The following is a 23,363-nucleotide window of genomic DNA, read 5'->3' as shown; positions in this document are numbered from 1 at the left end:
AATGATCACACCTTGACAGGTTTTATTTTGGTTACTGAACTACAGGTGAAGTGCATTTACACCCGGTAACGGCATTACATCGCGGGTCCCTGATCTGTAACTATACAGAAATGCATAATGATGAACGTGAATATCCTTCTCTTCATGGTCATTTGGGGTCGACACACCGGCTATTGCAGAAGGAGGCCATTACAATAAACAGCACCACATTTGGCTGGTCCAGAACAGACCAATCTGAACCAGTACGGTAGAGTTCAGTATAGTAGTACAGTAGTTCAGTAAAGTACAGTAGTTCAGTATAGTATATTATAGTATAGTATAGTACAGTACAGTAGTTTAGTATAGTACAGTACAGTAGTTTAGAACAGTAGAGTAGTTTAGTACAGTAGTTTAGAACAGTAGTTTAGTTTTGTACAGTAGAGTACATCAAATACTTTTTGGGAGGGATAGAGGAGAGCAGCGCGTGTGTGTGTGTGTGTGTGTGTGTGTCTCCTAGCTGGTCTTTGCTGAGGTTTATTAAACAGTGGAAATATCTGGATGGTTGTTAAGGCCTTTTTATTGAGGGAGTTTTACACTGTAGACTTTACATTAGGGTAATTTATATCAGCAGAGAGAGAGAGAGACAGAGAGAGACAGAGAGAGAGAGAGAGAGAGAGAGAGAGAGAGAGAGAGAGAGAGAGAGAGAGAGAGAGAGAGAGAGAGAGAGAGAGAGAGAGAGAGAGAGAGAGAGACTCTAAGGTCTGTTATCAGCAGAGAGAGAGAGAGAGAGGGGGAGGGGGGGTGTAGCTCTAAGGTCTGTTATAGTGGGTTATCAGCAGAGAGAGAGAGAGAGAGAGAGAGAGAAGCTCTAAGGTCTGTTATAGTGGGTTATCAGCAGAGAGAGAGAGAGAGAGAGAAGCTCTAAGGTCTGTTATAGTGGGTTATCATCAGAGAGAGAGAGCGAGAGAGAGAGAGAGAGGGGGAGGGGGGGTGTAGCTCTAAGGTCTGTTATAGTGGGTTATCAGCAGAGAGAGAGCGAGGGGGTTTAAAAAGGGGAACAGCCTCTTGTACGATGTTGTTTAACATCTCTCTCTCTCTCATATATATATATATATATAAATCATTAATGTCCTTTATAGAGGGACTTAGCTACAGACAATGGTATGTCTAAATACAGCTAGTTGCCCCAAGGGGTTTTACTCTCACGTCTGACGGCATTAAACACACCCAGGCCTCCCCCACGCCAACTTTGCCACCACCGCTGAAGAAAATAGGGGAAACACTAACGTGTTTGTTTTTCATCTCCTAAAATGGGCTCATTCGGAAGCCTTTAGCAGTGTGTCAGAACTACAGCAGAAGTAGGAAGTTTACATACACTTTAGGTTGGAGTCATTAAAACTCGTTTTTCAACCACTCCACAAATTTCTTGTTAACAAACTATAGTTTTGTCAAGTCGGTTAGAACATCTACTTTGTGCATGACACAAGTCATTTTTCCAACAATTGTTTACAGACAGAATATTTCACTGTATCACAATTCCAGTGGGTCAGAAGTTTACATACACTAAGTTGACTGTGCCTTTAAACAGCTTGGAAAATACCAGAAAATTATGTCATGGCTTTAGAAGCTTCTGATTGGCTAATTGACATCATTGGAGTCAATTGGAGGTGTACCTGTGGATGTATTTCAAGGCCTACCTTCAAACTCAGTGCCTCTTTGCTTGACATCATGGGAAAATCAAAAGAAACCAGCCAAGACCGCAGACAAAAAAATAGGCCTCCACAAGTCTGGTTCGTCCTTGGGAGCAATTTCCAAATGCCTGAAGGTACCACATTCATCTGTACAAACAATAGTACGCAAGTATAAACACCATGGGACCACGCAGCCATCATACTGCTCAGGAAGGAGACGCGTTCTGTCTCCTAGAGATGAACGTGCTTTGGTGCGAAAAGTGCAAATCAATCCCAGAACAACAGCAAAGGACCTTGTGAAGATGCTGGAGGAAACAGGTACAAAAGTATCTATATCCACAGTAAAACGAGTCCTATATCGACATAACCTGAAAGGCCGCTCAGCAAGGAAGAAGCCACTGCTCCAAAACCGCCATAAAAAAGCCAGACTACGGTTTGCAACGGCACATGGGGACAAAGATCGTACTTTTTGGAGAAATGTCCTCTGGTCTGATGAAACAAAAATAGAACTGTTTGGCCATAATGACCATCGTTATGTTTGGAGGAAAAAGGGGGAGGCTTGTAAGCTGAAGAACACCATCCTAACCGTGAAGTATGGGGTGGCAGCATCATGTTGTGGAGGGGCTTTGCTGCAGGAGGGAATGAAGCAACATCTCAAGACATCAGTCAGGAAGTTAAAGCTTGGTTTTACAAATGGACAATGACCTCAAGCCTGGCTGGCTGGCTGAATTACTGACTGCCTGAATTACTGCCTGGCTGGCTGGCTGAATTACTGACTGCCTGGCTGGCTGGCTGAATTACTGACTGCCTGGCTGACTGGATTACTGACTGCCTGGCTGACTGGATTACTGACTGCCTGGCTGGCTGGCTGGCTGAATTACTGACTGCCTGGCTGGCTGGCTGAATTACTGACTGGCTGAATTACTGACTGCCTGGCTGGCTGAATTACTGACTGCCTGGCTGGCTGAATTACTGACTGCCTGGCTGGCTGAATTACTGACTGCCTGGCTGGCTGAATTACTGACTGCCTGGCTGGCTGAATTACTGACTGCCTGGCTGGCTGACTGAATTACTGACTTACTTGGGGGCTGCGCTATGTCACTGCTTAGGGGCTGCGCTGTGCCACTGCTTACAACGATATGTTAGGTATGTGTCAGTGATCTCCAGCTCAGGGCTCCCAGCTTTGCATTTGGTTTGCTAACTTGCTAGCTAAGTAAGCTATATGTTAAGATCAAGCTTCTTGGTTACAGCAGAGACATTCTAGCCTGGGTGCCAGTCTCTTTAGCTAATCCACTCACTGTACTCCTGGTCACTGCCAAAGAGACTGGCCTTTCTGCCATCTTCAAATATCAACATTGTATCATTAATGAGCTTGTTGTGAATGATATTGCAAACGCCTTGGATAATAGAAAAATGTTGTGCTGTCATGTTTATTGACCTATCGAAAGCGTTTGACACTGTTGATCATGGTACTAAAGAAGCGGTCTTTCGATTGGGAACTGGGCTCTGATGTTCGCTTACGGTTAAATAATTATCTCCATGAAAGGACCTTAGTCATCACGGCAGATGGGAGTTTCTAGAGCTTCAGAAAGGTGGCGGTACTAGCTATTGTTTACAAGATTCTCTGGTCTGTTTCCGGTCACAACTTCCTGTTTCCGGTCACAACTTCCTGTTTCCGGTCACAACTTCCTGTTTCCGGTCACAACTTGCAGACTTGTTTACGTGCTGCTGTGCGTTTTGTTGCTGATCTTACTTTGCTACCTGACTACTTCACGGTTTTTACTTTTTCATTACCGTATATTTTTAGTTTTTCCCTCACTCAACTTTTTCACCCCGGAGGTTTTATCTGGACATGGTTCGTCAGGACTTCAAACAGCCGAAGCTAAGTAACATTAACATGATGCCTTCTAATTGCAGTCGTTGTACTCATAATATACAGGAGAACGATCGCCTTACGGCGAGGATAGCTGTGCTGCAAGCCCAGCTTCAGACGCAATCGTTAGGCAAGGGTAATTTCAGTGTAGGAAAGGATGAAACAGCGTCTGTGCCACCAGTAAGTACAGATAGTAACGTTAGTATAAACCCCCTCGCACGGTCCCCGCAGCCGGACAACTTTCTCACGGCTTCTGGAGGGAAACGCTGTAGGAATGCTCAACCGGTGTCGCTTATTCAGCCGACAGAAACTTTCAACCGGTTCTCCCCATTAAGCGAGTCGGAGGCAGAGGCCGAAACTTCTCTGGTCTCTACTCCTCCCGTTATCAGCTCTGACAAATTGAAAACCCTAGTCATTGGCGACTCCATTACCCGCAGTATTAGACTTAAAACTAATCATCCAGCGATCATACACTGTTTACCAGGGGGCAGGGCTACCGACGTTAAGGCTAATCTGAAGACGGTGCTGGCTAAAGCTAAAACTGGCGAGTGTAGAGAGTATAGAGATATTGTTATCCCCGTCGGCACCAACGATGTTAGGATGAAACAGTCAGAGGTCAACAAGCACAACATAGCTTCAGCGTGTAAATCAGCTAGAAAGATGTGTTGGCATCGATTAATTGTCTCTGGCCCCCTCCCAGTTAGGGGGAGTGATGAGCTCTACAGCAGAGTCTCACAACTCAATCGCTGGTTGAAAACTGTTTTCTGCCCCTCCCAAAAGATAGAATTTGTAGATAACTGGCCCTCTTTCTGGGATTCACCCACAAACAGGACCAAGCCTGGCCTGTTGAGGAGTGACGGACTCCATCCTAGCTGGAGGGGTGCTCTCATCTTATCTACGAACATAGACAGGGCTCTAACTCCTCTAGCTCCACAATGAAATAGGGTGCAGGCCAGGCAGCAGGCTGTTAGCCAGCCTGCCAGCTTAGTGGAGTCTGCCACTAGCACAGTCAGTGTAGTCAGCTCAGCTTTCCCCATTGAGACCGTGTCTGTGCCTCGATCTAGGTTGGGCAAAACTAAACATGGCGGTGTTCGCTTTAGCAATCTCACTAGTATAAAGACTTCCTGCCATTATTGAAAGAGATTGTGATACCTCACATCTCAAAATAGGGCTACTTAATGTTAGATCCCTCACTTCCAAGGCAGTTATAGTCAATGAACTAATCACTGATCTTAATCTTGATGTGATTGGCCTGACTGAAACATGGCTTAAGCCTGATGAATTTACTGTGTTAAATGAGGCCTCACCCCCTGGTTACACTAGTGACCATATCCCCCGCGCATCCCGCAAAGGCGGAGGTGTTGCTAACATTTATGATAGCAAATTTAAATTTACCCCAAAAAAACCGACGTTTTCGTCTTTTGAGCTTCTAGTCATGAAATCTATGCAGCCTACTCACTCACTTTTTATAGCTACTGTTTACAGGCCTCCTGGGCCATATGCAGCGTTCCTCACTGAGTTCCCTGAATTCCTATCGGACCTTGTAGTCGTCGCAGATAATATTCAAATTTTTGGTGACTTTAATATTCACATGGAAAAGTCCACAGACCCACTCCAAAAGGCTTTCGGAGCCATCATCGACTCAGTGGGTTTTGTCCAACATGTCTCTGGACCTACTCACTGCCACAGTCATACTCTGGACCTAGTTTTGTCCCATGGAATAAATGTTGTGGATCTTAATGTTTTTCCTCATAATCCTGGACTATCGGACCACCATTTTATTACGTTCGCAATCGCAACAAATAATCTGCTCAGACCCCAACCAAGAAGCATTAAAAGTCGTGCTATAAATTCTCAGACAACCCAAAGATTCCTTGATGCCCTTCCAGACTCCCTCTGCCTACCCAAGGACGTCAGAGGACAAAAATCAGTTAACCACCTAACCAAGGAACTCAATTTAACCTTGCGCAATACCCTAGATGCAGTTGCACCCCTAAAAACATTTGTCATAAGAAACTAGCTCCCTGGTATACAGAAAATACACGAGCTCTGAAGCAAGCTTCCAGAAAATTGGAACGGAAATGGCGCCACACCAAACTGGAAGTCTTCCGACTAGCTTGGAAAGACAGTACCGTGCAGTATCGAAGAGCCCTCACTGCTGCTCGATCATCCTATTTTTCTAACTTAATTGAGGAAAATAAGAACAATCCTAAATTTATTTTTTGATACTGTCGCAAAGTTAACTAAAAAGCAGTATTCCCCAGGAGAGGATGGCTCTCACTTCAGCAGTGATGAATTCATGAACTTCTTTGAGGAAAAGATCATGATCATTAGAAAGCAAATTACGGAGTCCTCTTTAAATCTGCGTATTCCTCCAAAGCTCCGTTGTCCTGAGTCTGCACAACTCTGCCAGGACCTAGGATCAAGGGAGACACTAAAGTGTTTTAGTACTATATCGCTTGACACAATGATGAAAATAATCATGGCCTCTAAACCTTCAAGCTGCATACTGGACCCTATTCCAACTAAACTACTGAAAGAGCTGCTTTCTGTGCTTGGCCCTCCTATGTTGAACATAATAAACGGCTCTCTATCCACCGGATGTGTACCAAACTCACTAAAAGTGGCAGTAATAAAGCCTCTCTTGAAAAAGCCAAATCTTGACCCAGAAATTATAAAAAACTATCGGCCTATATCGAATCTTCCATTCCTCTCAAAAATGTTAGAAAAAGCTGTTGCGCAGCAACTCACTGCCTTCCTGAAGACAAACAATGTACACGAAACGCTTCAGTCTGGTTTTAGACCCCATCATAGCACTGAGACTGCACTTGTGAAGGTGTTAACCTCTCTGGCGCATGTGGGACGAACTCGTCCCACCTACGTAACAGCCACTGAAATCCAGTGGCGCGATTTTTGAATCGTTAGAAATACTATTACTTCAATTTCTCAAACATATGACTATTTTACAGCTATTTAAAGACAAGAATCTCGTTAATCTAACCCCACTGTCCGATTTCAAAAAGGCTTTACAACGAAAGCAAAACATTAGATTATGTCAGCAGAGTGCCCAGCCAGAAATAATCAGACACCCATTTTTCAAGCTAGCATATCATGTCACATAAACCCAAACCACAGCTAAATGCAGCACTAACCTTTTATGATCTTCATCAGATGACACACCTAGGACATTGTGTTATACAATACATGCATGTCTGTTCAATCAAGTTCATATTTATATCAAAAAACAGCTTTTTACATTAGCATGTGACGTTCAGAAAAAGCATAACCCCCGCAAACTTCCGGGGAATTTACTAACAGTTTGCTAAATTACTCACGATAAACGTTCACAAAAAGCATAACAATTATTTTAAGAATTATAGATACATTACTCCTCTATGCACTCGATATGTCCGATTTTAAAATAGCTTTTCGGATGAAGCACATTTTGCAATAATCTAAGTACATAGCCCGGCATCACAGGGCTAGCTATTTAGATACCCACCCAGGTCAGCCTCCACCAAAATCACATTCCCTATAAGAAAAATGTTCTTACCTTGCTTGTTCTTCGTCAGAATACACTGACAGGACTTCTACTTCAATAACAAATGTTGGTTTGGTCCCAAATAATCCATCGTTATATCCAAACAGCGACGTTTTGTTCGTGAGTTCTAGACACTATCAGAATGCTTCATCACGGTGTCGCGCATGGCGCATTGGCGTGACAAAAATGTCTAAATATTCCATTACCATACTTCGAAGCATGTCAACCGCTGTTTAAAACCAATTTTTATGCCATTTATCTCGTAGATAAGTGATAATATTCCGACCGGGAATATGCATTGAGCCTAAACAGCCGAATTAAATTTCTCCTCAGGAGCGAATCGTGCACGCGCCTCATTCAAAGGTCCTCTGAGCCGCCACTTGCCAAAGCCGATAATGTGTTTCAGCCTGAGGCTCCCTCGTCAACCTTCAGTTATTTCCCAGGCTCTCAGAGCCTATCGGAGCCCTGGGAATTGTCATGTTACAGCTAAGATCCTTACTTTTCAATAAACAGATGCAAGACGCACGACTCCTTGTCAGACAGGGTACTTCCTGCTTGAAACCTTGTCAGGTTTTTGCCTGCCATAGGAGTTCTGTTATACTCACAGACACCATTCAAACAGTTTTAGAAAATTCAGAGTGTTTTCTATCCAAACCTGAACAATAATATGCATATTCTAGCTTCTGAGTTGGTGTAGGAGGCAGTTAAAAATGGGCACATATTTTTTCCAAAATTCTCAATACTGCCCCCTATCCCAAACAGGTTAAATGACCTTTTAATGACGTCAGACCGAGGCTCTGCGTCTGTCCTCGTGCTCCTAGATCTTAGTGCTGCTTTTGATACCATCGATCACCACATTCTTTTGGAGAGATTGGAAACCCAAATTGGTCTACATGGAAAGGTTCTGACCTGGTTTAGGTCTTATCTGTCGGAAAGATATCAGTTTGTCTCTGTGAATGGTTTGTCCTCTGACAAATCAACTGTAAATTTCGGTGTTCCTCAAGGTTCCGTTTTAGGACCACTATTGTTTTCACTATATATATTTTACCTCTTGGGGATGTCATTCGAAAACATAATGTTAACCTCTCTGGGGTATGTGGGACGAACTCGTCCCACCTACGTAACAGCTACTGAAATTCCAGTGGCGCGATTTTTGAATCGTTAGAAATACTATTACTTCAATTTCTCAAACATATGACTATTTTACAGCTATTTAAAGACAAGAATCTCGTTAATCTAACCCCACTGTCCGATTTCAAAAAGGCTTTACAACGAAAGCAAAACATTAGATTATGTCAGCAGAGTGCCCAGCCAGAAAAAATCAGACATCCATTTTTCAAGCTAGCATATCATGTCACATAAACCCAAACCACAGCTAAATGCAGCACTAACCTTTGATGATCTTCATCAGATGACACACCTAGGACATTGTGTTATACAATACATGCATGTCTGTTCAATCAAGTTCATATTTATATCAAAAAACAGCTTTTTGCATTAGCATGTGACGTTCAGAAAAAGCATAACCCCCGCAAACTTCCGGGGAATTTACTAACAGTTTGCTAAATTACTCACGATAAACGTTCACAAAAAGCATAACAATTATTTTAAGAATTATAGATACATTACTCCTCTATGCACTCGATATGTCCGATTTTAAAATAGCTTTTCGGATGAAGCACATTTTGCAATAATCTAAGTACATAGCCCGGCATTACAGGGCTAGCTATTTAGATACCCACCCAGGTCAGCCTCCACCAAAATCACATTTCCTATAAGAAAAATGTTCTTACCTTGCTTGTTCTTCATCAAAATACACTGCCAGGACTTCTACTTCAATAACAAATGTTGGTTTGGTCCCAAATAATCCATCGTTATATCCAAACAGCGACGTTTTGTTCGTGAGTTCTAGACACTATCAGAATGCTTCTTCACGGTCCCGCGCATGGCGCATTGGCGTGTCAAAAATGTCTAAATATTCCATTACCGTACTTCGAAGCATGTCAACCGCTGTTTAAAACCAATTTTTATGCCATTTAACTCGTAGATAAGTGATAATATTCCGACCGGGAGTATGCATTGAGCCTAAACAGCCGAATAAAATTTCTCCTCAGGAGCGACTCGTGCACGCGCCTCATTCAAAGGTCCTCGGAGCAGCCACTTACAAAAGGTGATAATGTGTTTCAGCCTGAGGCTCCCTCGTAAACCTTCAGTTATTTCCCGGGCTCTGAGAGCCTATCGGAGCCCTGGGAATTGTCACGTTACAGCTAAGATCCTTACTTTTCAATAAAAAGATGCAAGACGCACGACTCCTTGTCAGACAGGGTACTTCCTGCTTGAAACCTTGTCAGGTTTTTGCCTGCCATAGGAGTTCTGTTATACTCACAGACACCATTCAAACAGTTTTAGAAAATTCAGAGTGTTTTCTATCCAAACCTGAACAATAATATGCATATTCTAGCTTCTGAGTTGGTGTAGGAGGCAGTTAAAAATGGGAACATATATTTTCCAAAATTCTCAATACTGCCCCCTAGCCCAGACAGGTTAAATTTCACTGCTATGCGGATGACACACAGCAGTACATTTCAATGAAACATGGTGAAGCCCCAAAATTGCCCTCGCTAGAAGCCTGTGTTTCAGACATAAGGAAGTGGATGGCTGCAAACTTTCTTCTCTTAAACTCGGACAAAACAGAGATGCTTGTTCTAGGTCCCAAGAAACAAAGAGATCTTCTGTTGAATCTGACAATTAATCTGGATGGTTGTACAGTCGTCTCAAATAAAACTGTGAAGGACCTCGGCGTTACTCTGGACCCTGATCTCTCTTTTGAAGAACATATCAAGACTGTTTCAAGGACAGCTTTTTTCCATCTACATAACATTGCAAAAATCAGAAACTTTCTGTCCAAAAATGACGCAGAAAAATTAATCCATGCCTTTGTTACTTCTAGGTTGGACTACTGCAATGCTCTACTTTCCGGCTACCCGGATAAAGCACTAAATAAACTTCAGTTAGTGCTAAATACGGCTGCTAGAATCCTGACTAGAACCAAAAAATTTGATCATATTACTCCAGTGCTAGCCTCCCTACACTGGCTTCCTGTTATTAAGGCAAGGGCTGATTTCAAGGTTTTACTGCTAACCTACAAAGCATTACATGGGCTTGCTCCTACCCATCTTTCCGATTTGGTCCTGCCATACATACCTACACGTACGCTACGGTCACAAGACGCGGGCCTCCTAATTGTTCCTAGAATTTCTAAGCAAACAGCTGGAGGCAGGGCTTTCTCCTATAGAGCTCCATTTTTATGGAATAGTCTGCCTACCCATGTGAGAGACGCAAACTCAGTCTCAACCTTTAAGTCTTTACTGAAGACGTATCTCTTCAGTAGGTCCTATGATTAAGTGTAGTCTGGCCCAGGGGTGTGAAGGTGAACGGAAAGGCTGGAGCAACGAACCGCCCTTGCTGTCTCTGCCTTGGCCGGTTTCCCCTCTTTCCACTGGGATTCTCTGCCTCTACCCCTATTACGGGGGCTGAGTCACTGGCTTACTGGTGTTCTTCCATGCCGTCCCTGGGAGGGGTGCGTCACTTGAGTGGGTTGAGTCACTGACGTGGTCTTCCTGTCTGGGTTGGCGCCCCCCCTTGGGCTGTGCCGTGGCGGAGATCTTTGTGGGCTATACTCGGCCTTGTCCCGGGATGGTATGTTGGTGGTTGGAGATATCCCTCCAGTGGTGTGGAGGCTGTGCTTTGGCAAAGTGGGTGGGGTTATATCCTACCTGTTTGGCCCTGTCCGGGGGTTTCATCGGATGGGGCCACAGTGTCTCCTGACCCCTCCTGTCTCAGCCCCAGTATTTATGCTGCAGTAGTTTATGTGTCGGGGGGCTAGGGTCAGTCTGTCACATCTGGAGTATTTCTCTTGTCTTTTCCGGTGTCCTGTGTGAATTTAAATATGCTCTCTCTAATTCTCTCTTTCTCTCTCTCGGAGGACCTGAGCCCTAGGACCATGCCTCAGGACTACCTGGCTTGATGACTCCTTGCTGTCCCCAGTTCACCTGGCCGTGCTGCTGCTCCAGTTCCAACTGTTCTGCCTGCAGCTATGGAACCCTGACCTGTTCACCGGACGTGCTACCTGTCCTAGACAATGTAATGGTGGAGTATGCAAAAGGAGTCAACTTCGAGTACCTTTATCTCATGAATGTTTTGGCATTCAGGTCCAAAAAAAAGGCACTTTCTGAGCAACTCTACCATGGCCAAACATGTATGGAAAGTTGTGTTTAAAATCAAAAGGGATGCTGTCAAAAACTGATTGAAATCACATGGATAAAACACACTCCACTAAGCCAACGGCCAGGCTGCATGTTTTCCATCCGAAACCGTTTAAAAACAATTCATGACAACAATTGTGACGTTTTTGTTTGTTTCGGTCTCGGGCAGGTTTTTTCTCCTAGCAAGCCGAAGTCTACGCCCCTTTGTCGGTGATTGGTCAACAGTAGGGATTCTTCAAGGAAGTGTTTGTTTTCATTCAACGACAGACGACTAGTTTTCATGCATATTTTGTTCACTTGAGAAACACTGCACCAAACATCTTAATTAGTTGCACAATTTTACATCCAAGACCTCGGCAAAAACGTAAAAAATTACAGATTTCGTGCACGAATTGTGACCATTTTGAGGAACATGCAGCACACATGCATACTCACGCTAAACACACACTTTCACACGTTGCTGCTACAGCGCAGTGTGTCTATCCTGTTAACTACTCACTTCACCCCTACCTATACGTACATATCTACCTCAGTTACCTCGTACCCCTGCACATGGACTCAGTAGTGGTACTCTGTGTATATAGCCATGTTATTACCTGATACTCCCTGTATATAGCCATGTTATTACCTGATACTCCCTGCATATAGCCATGTTATTACCCGGTACTCCCTGTATATAGCCATGTTACTACCCGGTACTCCCTGTATATAGCCATGTTATTACCCGGTACTCCCTGTATATAGCCATGTTATTACCCGGTACTCCCTGTATATAGCCATGTTATACCCGGTACTCCCTGTATATAGCCATGTTACTACCCGGTACTCCCTGTATATAGCCATGTTATACCCGGTACTCCCTGTATATAGCCATGTTATTACCCGGTACTCCCTGTATATAGCCATGTTATTACCCGGTACTCCCTGTATATAGCCATGTTATTACCCGGTACTCCCTGTATATAGCCATGTTACTACCCGGTACTCCCTGTATATAGCCATGTTATTACCCGGTACTCCCTGTATATAGCCATGTTATTACCCGGTACTCCCCTGTATATAGCCATGTTATTACCCGGTACTCCCTGTATATAGCCATGTTATTACCCGGTACTCCTATGCCCTTTTTCTGTACCCTGTATATAGCCATGTTATTACCCGGTACTCCCTGTATATAGCCATGTTATTACCCGGTACTCCCTGTATATAGCCATGTTATTACCCGGTACTCCCTGTATATAGCCATGTTATTACCCGGTACTCCCTGTATATAGCCATGTTATTACCCGGTACTCCCTGTATATAGCCATGTTATTACCCGGTACTCCCTGTATATAGCCATGTTATTACCCGGTACTCCCTGTATATAGCCATGTTATTACCCGGTACTCCCTGTATATAGCCATGTTATTACCCGGTACTCCCTGTATATAGCCATGTTATTACCCGGTACTCCCTGTATATAGCCATGTTATTACCCGGTACTCCCTGTATATAGCCATGTTATTACCTGGTACTCCCTGTATATAGCCATGTTATTACAGTCCACGACGCTACGGTTTACCCACCCAGTCCACGACGCTACGGTTTAACCACGACGCTACGGTTTAACCACCCAGTCCACGACGCTACGGTTTAACCACGACGCTACGGTTTAACCACCCAGTCCACGACGCTACGGTTTAACCACGACGCTACGGTTTAACCACCCAGTCCACGACGCTACGGTTTAACCACGACGCTACGGTTTAACCACCCAGTCCACGATGCTACGGTTTAACCACCCAGTCCACGATGCTACGGTTTAACCACGATGCTACGGTTTAACCACCCAGTCCACGATGCTACGGTTTAACCACCCAGTCCACGACGCTACGGTTTAACCACCCAGTCCACGATGCTACGGTTTAACCACCCAGTCCACGATGCTACGGTTTAACCACCCAGTCCACGATGCTACGGTTTAACCACCCAGTCCACGATGCTACGGTTTAACCACGACGCTACGGTTTAACCACCCAGTCCACGACGCTACGGTTTAACCACGACGCTACGGTTTAACCACCCAGTCCACGATGCTACGGTTTAACCACCCAGTCCACGATGCTACGGTTTAACCACGATGCTACGGTTTAACCACCCAGTCCACGATGCTACGGTTTAACCACCCAGTCCACGACGCTACGGTTTAACCACCCAGTCCACGATGCTACGGTTTAACCACCCAGTCCACGATGCTACGGTTTAACCACCCAGTCCACGATGCTACGGTTTAACCACCCAGTCCACGACGCTACGCTAGGCTACAGCAGAAAAGAGGGGCCAGTTTCTATTCCTGGACTAAACAGCTATTCCAATAGAGTTTTTCCATTGGACATGCTTATTAGTCCAGGACAAGACTTTATCTGTGTCCGGGAAACCAGCCCCTAGAGAGTGTTGTCTTCATTATTCATCTCCAGGGATGTCCAGAGTCAAGAGGGATTGAGATTATCATTAGGCTGCTACTACACCTTTACGTTAATGACCCAAACTAGCAAAGATCAGTTCAATGGGAGCTTGCATTATGTACGCGGCCCGTCTAGCTGCGCGTCTATCTGCCCGTCTAGCTGCGCGTCTAGCGGCCCGTCTAGCTGCGCGTCTAGCTGCGCGTCTAGCTGCGCGTCTAGCTCAAATTAGGACTTGGTCCTACAATATAGAAGTGATAGATAGGCCATGTTCTGTTATAATCTCCACCCGGCACAGCCAGAAGAGGACTGGCAACCCCTCATAGCCTGGTTCCTCTCTAGGTTTTGGCCTTTCTAGGGGAGTTTTTCCTAGCCACCGTGCTTCTACACCTGCATTGCTTGCTGTTTGGGGGTTTTAGGCTGGGTTTCTGTACAGCACTTTGAGATATCAGCTGATGTAAGAAGGGCTTTATAAATACATTTGATTTGATAGAGACAGATTGGGGAGGCATCGTTCACATAAAGGAACCCGAGTGTGCGTTTGTCACCTTTCAGGTCGACCTGACCCGTGGTCTGAGCTGAATGACTCTCGTGAGCAGGGTTTTTAAATTAGGAAAAATGTGGCGCCGAAAACGCAAGTCGAGGACGCAACGACGTGTTTCTTACCGAATTCTCATATGCACATGTTAGAATACCAGATTTACGAACAGCTAAAACACTAGTCTATGTCAATCTACTATACTAGAAAAGTTTAGACTACCTATCCTATTGGTCAGTTTGTTGAGAAAGACAGACTATTCCAAAACAGACTCTGGGACAGTTGTGGGACGATAGATACATCCCCAAATTCATACAACCTGTAGACCTAGGCTACATAAATAATAAATACATGAAAAAGCTATGAGTCTGATGCAACAGATCTGAACATTTAGTTTAAAATGTTGATAAAGTGGGGCTAACGCAAGGCAGTAGGGGGCTAACGCAAGGCAGTAGGGGGCTAACGCAAGGCAGTAGGGCTAACAAGGCAGTGGGGCCTAACACAAGGCAGTAGGGCTAACAAGGCAGTAGGGGCTAACAAGGCAGTGGGGCCTAACGCAAGGCAGTGGGGCCTAACGCAAGGCAGTGGGGCCTAACGCAAGGCAGTGGGGCCTAACGCAAGGCAGTAGGGGGCTAACGCAAGGCAGTAGGGGGCTAACACAAGGCAGTAGGGGGCTAACACAAGGCAGTAGGGGGCTAACACAAGGCAGTAGGGGGCTAACACAAGGCAGTAGGGGGCTAACAAGGCAGTAGGGCTACATGCGAATGATCGTTCAATCATGCAATTAGCAGGAAAACAGCGTTGTCAAAAGGGCACTGCACAGCGAGCGGTTTCATGTGATGAAAATGCCCATTCGTAATGTAGAAAGAGGAGATCTAATAGGCTACTTTGAAGCAAGGTAAGACATGCCTCATATGTATTAAAACGTTCAGGTTTCAAACAATTAAGTATGTGCTTTCTCCAGCTCATTGAAAAAGGGGTGTGAGAGGCTCTGAAGAAGCCTGCCTTCCGTTGCTGTTTGATGCTGCATTCAAAACAACTGGGAAATCCCCGACTTCCAAGATTCAGTGCGTTCAAGACAACTGGGAAATCCCCGACTTCCAACTTCAGTGCGTTCAAGACAACTGGGAACTGTTGAACACCAAAAAATATATAAAAAAATAAAAGAGCTCCAACTGGGGAAAAAATATATTTTGAAAGGTCATCAACTCGTGAACTCTGACCTCTTTCTAGAGCTACGACTTTGTGACCTGAAGATCACTGATGTCATGATTTTACACTCCCCACCCCCCCCCCCCCCCCCCCCCCCCAGAATTCCAAGTTGTCACAGTATTGTTTAAACTCACATCCACGAGCTACCTGGTACGAACGTCACTGCTATTAGCTTCACGACTGACGTTTGGACCAGCGATGTCAACCCCATGAGCATGCTGAGTCTGACAACACAGCGGGTCGACGAGGATTTCCTACAGAGGAAAGCCGTATTGCATGCTCAATAAACGTGCTGGTTCTCATACCGCTGCTGCCATTTCACCAGTCAGCTGGTATCTCCATCAGTATCGAGGCTATACAGCTGACCAGTCCACTGGTATCTCCATCAGTGTCGAGGCTATACAGCTGACCAGTCCACTGGCATTTCCATCAGTGTCGAGGCTATACAGCTGACCAGTCATCTGGTATTTCCATCAGTGGCGAGGCTATACAGCTGACCAGTCCACTGGTATTTCCATCAGTGGCGAGGCTATACAGCTGACCAGTCCACTGGTATTTCCATCAGTGGCGAGGCTATACAGCTGACCAGTCCACTGGTATTTCCATCAGTGTCGAGGCTATACAGCTGACCAGTCCACTGGTATTTCCATCAGTGTAGAGGCTATACAGCTGACCAGTCCACTGGTATCTCCATCAGTGTCGAGGCTATACAGCTGACCAGTCAACTGGTGTCTCCATCAGTGTCAAGGCTATACAGCTGACCAGTCAACTGGTATCTCCATCAGTGTAGAGGCTATACAGCTGACCAGTCATCTGGTATTTCCATCAGTGTCAAGGCTATACAGCTGACCCGTCAACTGGTATCTCCATCAGTGTAGAGGCTATACAGCTGACCAGTCAACTGGTATCTCCATCAGTGTCGAGGCTATAAAACATTATTTAATTTTTTACATTTTACATGTTTAGTCATTTAGCAGACGCTTTTATCCAGAGCGTCTTACAGTAGGGAATGTATACATTTCATACATTTTTTATTTATTTGTATTTATTTTTCCATACTGGTCCCCCTGGAGAATCAAACCCACAACCCTGGCGTTGCAAACACCATGCTCTACCACACTGAGCCACACGGGACCATTTCACAATGGGATTGTTTCTTCTTCTTCTCCTGGACAATTGGCCGGAACCAATTTTATTTATCAGCTATTACCGGCTAACGAAAATCTTGCTCATGAGTCTAAAGTGTCACGGCAGCATGTACGTCACCGATTTTATCAGAAGTTCAAACACAGTGTCAACAGTTTCTTCACATCCTGTCGCAGTGGCAACACTTTCTTCACTTCCTGTTGTGTGTGAGAGAGAGAGAGCGAGAGAGCGCAGGTGCTTTGGAACAACCATATAAACCTAGAGTTGGTCTTCACGGCCTGGAAGTTGGCTTCTGATATTCTACCAATCCCAAGGGCAGTCTAAAGCCTGTATTGATATGAATAAATTTAAAATGTCAGTTGTTGCATGTGCATAACATTACTAGGTTACTTGTTAGTGCTCAGCGATTAACCCATTTTTGGGGGGGGGTTTATGAAAACAGAACTAACTAACCCACATCGGCCCAAATACTTGAATTCCATTTAGTTGTGTGTTTTTTTGTGTGAGAGACGAATGTACACAACAACGAGAGAGAGAGAGGGAAAGTGAGTGTGAAAGTATGCTGTATCTAATTTGAAGAACAGCTCTGCAGCATACTAAGGCAGGCTAGCTAAATAGGATGAATACAAACAGAGAGTATGGGGAGAACAGAGATAACGTGAGATGGTTATCTGGCTGCTACTGTCTGAGCACAGATGAGATGACTTTAAAGCTGCACTATGCATAAATCCCTCCGACATTTAACTGGTTGTGAAAATTCAAATATTTCACTTAATTTCAGTTTGTGACAAAAATAAAACTAGTATAGTGTAGAGAATCATTGTACCATCTAAACCACTGGGAAGTATATTCTCCATAAGCAAAAATACTGTTGTTTCAGCTAGTGTACAAAACCCACAGTAAAAGATGCACGTACAAAACATAAGAACAGGAAGCATAGAAATAGCACACATAGGACAGCTTCTTAGACTTGCAGTCAAATCCGGCACCTCAAATGGTCTCAAATGGCCCGTTCCTTTTATAGAACACTATAGCAGAGGTCTACTGCTTCAGCGCTCGTTCCTTTTATAGAACACTATAGCAGAGGTCTACTGCTTCAGCGCTCGTTCCTTTTATAGAACGCAGAAGTATTGTGGAGCTCTCCTGCACCTAAAACAGTAAAACAGTCCAAGCACTGCATCTCCTGACATTTTACTGCATTGTTTGGCGCTAGTAACATAATCATTTCACTGCACCCGTTATAACATCTGCTTAGCTGTGTACACAACCAATACACTTTGATTTGCGTGTGTTTACAGTAGAGGTATGTGGGGGGAGAATTTTTTTTTTTTAATCACCGGGGAAGCCAAGCCAGTATAAAAGCCATATTACAACCTACTGTATGTTGTGATAACTGTGTTGTTTGCTCTGTAACCCCTTCGTTAATAAGCCACGGTGATATACAATAAGGCCCGTAATAAGGCTCTATAACGCCTTCGTTAATAAGCCACGGTGATATACAATAAGGCCCGTGATAAGGCTCGATAACCCCTTCGTTAATAAGACAGTGATATACATTAAGGCTCTATAACCCCTTCGTTAATAAGCCACAGTGATATACAATAAGGCCCGTAATAAGGCTCTATAACCCCTTCGTTAATAAGCCACAGTGATATACATTAAGGCTCTATAACCCCTTCGTTAATAAGCCACGGTGATATAAAATAAGGCCCGTGACAACAACAAAAAGACAACAGTCACAAAGTGGCGGAAATATATTCAAAAGCACATAGCCTACGTTTGTTTCAACATCAGTCTGTTCAACATCATATGGACCTGCAGCAGGGTCAAGCACGTTAATGTTTTCAACAGTTATATGGACCTGCAGCAGGGTCAAGCACGTTCATGTTTTCAACAGTTTACTAAACAACTACTGATTTAGACCCACTGAGTTACAGCCAAGTCAACACAAAGACAGCAAGAGCCCTGCCTCTGCTAGTCCTGCACCATTTACATTGAAACATTTAAAAACATTACATTTACGTCATTTAGCAGACGCTCTTATCCAGAGCGACTTACAAATTGGTGCATTCACCTTATGATATCAACATCATCAAATCAACAAGGCTATACAGTGAGGGGGGAAAGTATTTGATCCCCTGCTGATTTTGTACGTTTGCCCACTGATAAAGAATTGATCAGTCTATAATTTTAATGGTAGGTTTATTTGAACAGTGAGAGACAGAATAACAACAAAAAAAATACAGATTTATAAATTGATTTGCATTTTAAATGAGGGAAATAAGTATTTGACCCCCTCTCAATCAGAAAGATTTCTGGCTCCCAGGTGTCTCCCTCGGCCTGGGGCTCATGCAAGATCTCACCTCGAGGAGTTGCAATGATCATGAGAACGGTGAGGAATCAGCCCAGAACTACACGGGAGGATCTTGTCAATGATCTCAAGGCAGCTGGGACCATAGTCACCAAGAAAACAATTGGTAACACACTACGCCGTGAAGGACTGAAATCCTGCAGCGCCCGCAAGGTCCCCCTGCTCAAGAATACATATACATGCCCGTCTGAAGTTTGCCAATGAACATCTGAATGATTCAGAGGACAACTGGGTGAAAGTGTTGTGGTCAGATGAGACCAAAATGGAGCTCTTTGGCATCAACTCAACTCGCCGTGTTTGGAGGAGGAGGAATGCTGCCTATGACCCCAAGAACACCATCTCCACCGTCAAACATGAGGTGGAAACATTATGCTTTGGGGGTGTTTTTCTGCTAAGGGGACAGAACAACTTCACCGCATCAAAGGAACGATGGACGGGGCCATATACCGTCAAATCTTGGGTGAGAACCTCCTTCCCTCAGCCAGGGCATTGAAAATGGGTCGTGGATGGGTATTCCAGCATGACAATGACCCAAAACACACGGCCAAGGCAACAAAGGAGTGGCTCAAGAAGAAGCACATTAAGGTCCTGGAGTGGCCTAGCCAGTCTCCAGACCTTAATCCCATAGCAAATCTGTGGAGGGAGCTGAAGGTTCAAGTTGCCAAACGTCAGCTTCGAAACCTTAATGACTTGGAGAAGATCTCCAATGCCACCCTCCTCTCTTTCATGTTGGCAAAACGGTCTACGACTCATCCAGTAAACTTTTAGTTTTGTAGTCATAGGTTACCTAGCTAAAACGCTTGCTAACATGGTCAAAATGCTTCCTTGCATGGTCAAAATGCTTCCTAGCATGGTCAACATTGTGCTTCCTAGCATGGTCAACATTGTGCTTCCTAGCATGGTCAAAATGCTTCCTAGCATGGTCAACATTGTGCTTCCTAACATGGTCAAAATGCTTCCTAGCATGGTCAACATTGTGCTTCCTAACATGGTCAAAATGCTTCCTAGCATGGTCAACATTGTGCTTCCTAGCATGGTCAAAATGCTTCCTAGCATGGTCAACATTGTGCTTCCTAACATGGTCAAAATGCTTCCTAGCATGGTCAACATTGTGCTTCCTAGCATGGTCAAAATGCTTCCTAGCATGGTCAACATTGTGCTTCCTAGCATGGTCAAAATGCTTCCTAGCATGGTCAACATTGTGCTTCCTAGCATGGTCAACATTGTGCTTCCTAGCATGGTCAACATTGTGCTTCCTAGCATGGTCAACATTGAACCAGCTGAGTTAGCTAGCTAGCTAGTTAACGTGAGTCTACATCTAAACTACATATTGAACTTCAAATCGTCTCAGGCCAGTGGCACAATATATTCATTCATTGTATGGTTACATCAGAATTACCTGAACAGAGAATTAAATCAAAGCCATAAGTCCAAATCCCCATCTTCATCCAAGGCTTATAAGAAAGGGCCGGTTTAGCAAACTAGCTACTGCAGGACATCAACACAAACAGACCAGAAACACACACGTTTTTCTGAAAATGATGTTTAAGCAAAGGAAGTCATTTGGTTTGAAGCCAAATCCAAACTGACCTCCCTTGGGGAACGTTTTGCTGCACCAGACCAACCAACTCAGCTAATTATTTTATACATTTTGTTTTGTATTAAAAGGGAGGCCAAACGCTTGTTGGCATCAATCAATCAAATGCTACGGCAGGAAACAAGGTATACTATTTTGGTCCAGACAGCTTCAGATACATGGCCTACACTTACTGAGTACTGAGACTTTGTTTCCCTCGATCGGATTATTTCTCCAGAGAGATTCAGACACTTGCGAATTGAATGGAAAATTATGAAAACAGAGACGAAAGATACAAAAAAACAACAAATAAAACTTTATTGGTCAAATATCTGGGGAAGTCTGACCATCCATGAATACACGCTACTGTGTATTGATCAATCAATCATATGTCTGTTTTCTAATGAATGACCCAGACAGAGAGATGGTGTTGTTCCATACCGCCCCGAACTCACTCCCCGAGGGGATTCGTTTACCTGGCCCGCGGTACACAGGGTGAGGAGTTTATGGTGGAAAACAATAGCGTTTGTTTTGGACCCTGGCTGCCTTCCGGGAATGAGCAACGTCTCTAAAGTCGGCTCAAAACAAACATAACGTAAAATCAGCACGTGGAGTGATGAATAGGATTAGGCCAATGTGTTTTCACATTCAAAGGTGAATGATTTTGATAAACGCTTCATCTGCCTTCCCAATGAAAACGATCTTAAATTCAAAACATGTATTTTATGTAATGTTTCTGGACGATGCACCTAGTGTGGTGCAAATGACTGTTTGATTTGAGAAGATCGCTACTACCTCCCTGCTTTCGCCCTATGATGTGACGGGCCATTGCCCGGTTCAACCCGGGTCAGCGTAATAACACACCCTCACTCTATCCTTCCGATGAAAAACACACCAAGGCTCGGGGAAAAGGGCGGATTTTCCTTCAGTGGAAAATGTGGTTTGGGACCGACGAACCAAAGCTCAACCTCCTAGTAGTCACCCTTTCCATGCCGACGCGATTTACTTAATACACACGATGAATAAAGAGACAGAAATAGCCGACGACGGGGGGAGGGAGAGACTGAAATTAACCGGCAAAAATGACTAGAACTGCAAGGTCCCTATTCGAGAAGCAATGTTACAAAATACAAACAATAGACAAAAAAATAATTCTGCGATTTGGTATGTCCGCATGGCGATGCAGCTAACATAACATAACGTAACGTTATCTGCACCGTCCGCCGCATCGACACAACCGACCGCTTCATTCAAACACAAACTCACAACATATCACCAAATAAATTATAAAAATACTGTATCACGACTTACCCAGAATATGAAGTTGAAGATGAATAGTAGATATTTTACACATTTCATTCCTCCTACCACTTTCCCCATGTTGGCTCCAAAAAAAATGCACCGCTAATTCACAAAACGTAAATCGGAGTTTGTTGATGTTCTTTCTCTCTTTAAAAAAAAAATGCTAAACAATATCGGTGCTGCTTTCAAGAACATCAAGCCTCGCTGTCAGCAGAGTGAAGCACCTGAAGATCCTCTCACTATGTTTCCAGACCGCCCATAATAATGTCGGGGGGAGGGGAGGGGGAGAGGAGGAGGGAGGGAGAGGGGGAGGGGGGAGAGGGGGAGAGGAGGGAGGGAGAGGGGGAGAGGGGTTCAGACACAGGAAGAACACAGCAGACACGCTGATTCCAGTCCAGTGACTGCATGGTTGATTGTGATTGGATATGAAGCTAGCTGGCTGTGTCCTCTCCTGCCTGGTTTGCTCTGATGGTGGTTAGGCCTTCACTTAGTTTTTCCTCAGACAGAGCTGAATCAGTGGCGATTTTAGCATGTAAATCTTGGTGGAATCCATGCCAGCAAAGTCATAGCACAACATTAATTGCACTATAACGGTGAAAAACGGTGCCCACAAACTGTTACGGCATACATAAAGCTGTCCCAACAGCAGCGCTTTCTTGGCTATCGGGGAAACGACTCATTCAGCCTCATTTACTGGTGATATTGCTGACTTGCTTGAACAAATGTGGTTTCTACTGACAATCGAGGTATACAAACCATGGCATAAAGGCATGGCGGGCGGATTAGAGGCAATCCGTAATTTCGATTAAGACATTAATGAGCGAGCTAGGACGGACGTTGTTCAGCACTTTTGAAATGTACAGCGACAGAATTCAGAAGATGGACCGTTCTTACAGTATTCTCCCTGTACACCAAGTCAGGACCGTAGGATAATTAAAGGGCGCATATAAGCAGTGGTGACCTGTCATTCAGGGCAGACCCCACCTATTTTGAGCCCCACATTTTAGCAAAAATAAATGAATACATTTTTTGTTGTTGCCTGTTTTGCATTTTATTTTGGCATTAATATGTGTCACATATCAGTTTGCAAACAATGTACAATATATATATAGATAATTGAGTTAATAAAGCCACATACAAACAGGTCTCTATTTTGTTTTCTTGAGTAAGGCAGCTCCAAAATGCAGGTGTTTCAGCCTTGCTCAGTGCTTTCTGTGGTGGTGGGGCTAGCCAGCAGAAAATGCGGAGCGTTGCGCCGTGATTGGCTCAGTGTTCTGTCATTCATGGGGATACTACGTCACCACCAAGTCTAAGGGTAAATTCTAATCTAGCCCCTCAGGTGCTGCCATAGAGTGTCATGGTTCCAGCTGTCACCGTAGGGCAGCAGAGACTGTCCTAGAGACATTAACGACACTCAGGTTGTCA

General features: G+C 44.4%; 1 protein-coding gene across 1 annotated transcript in view; it reads right to left on the bottom strand.

The window, feature by feature from the left end:
- LOC115165256 (CD9 antigen) overlaps nt 1–22,202 on the bottom strand; it is a 38,463-nt gene extending 16,261 nt beyond the window's left edge. The window contains exon 1 of the mRNA XM_029718258.1: nt 21,948–22,202. Within this exon, the coding sequence (XP_029574118.1) occupies nt 21,948–22,016 (69 nt within the window). The 5' untranslated portion in view covers nt 22,017–22,202. The remainder of the gene's footprint in view (nt 1–21,947) is intronic.
- Nucleotides 22,203–23,363: the final 1,161 nt, after the last annotated feature.

The sequence above is a fragment of the Salmo trutta genome, chromosome 28 (genome assembly GCF_901001165.1).
Source record: "Salmo trutta chromosome 28, fSalTru1.1, whole genome shotgun sequence".
Taxonomy (NCBI): Eukaryota; Metazoa; Chordata; class Actinopteri; order Salmoniformes; family Salmonidae; genus Salmo; species Salmo trutta.
This window is presented reverse-complemented; position numbering and strand designations above follow the sequence as displayed.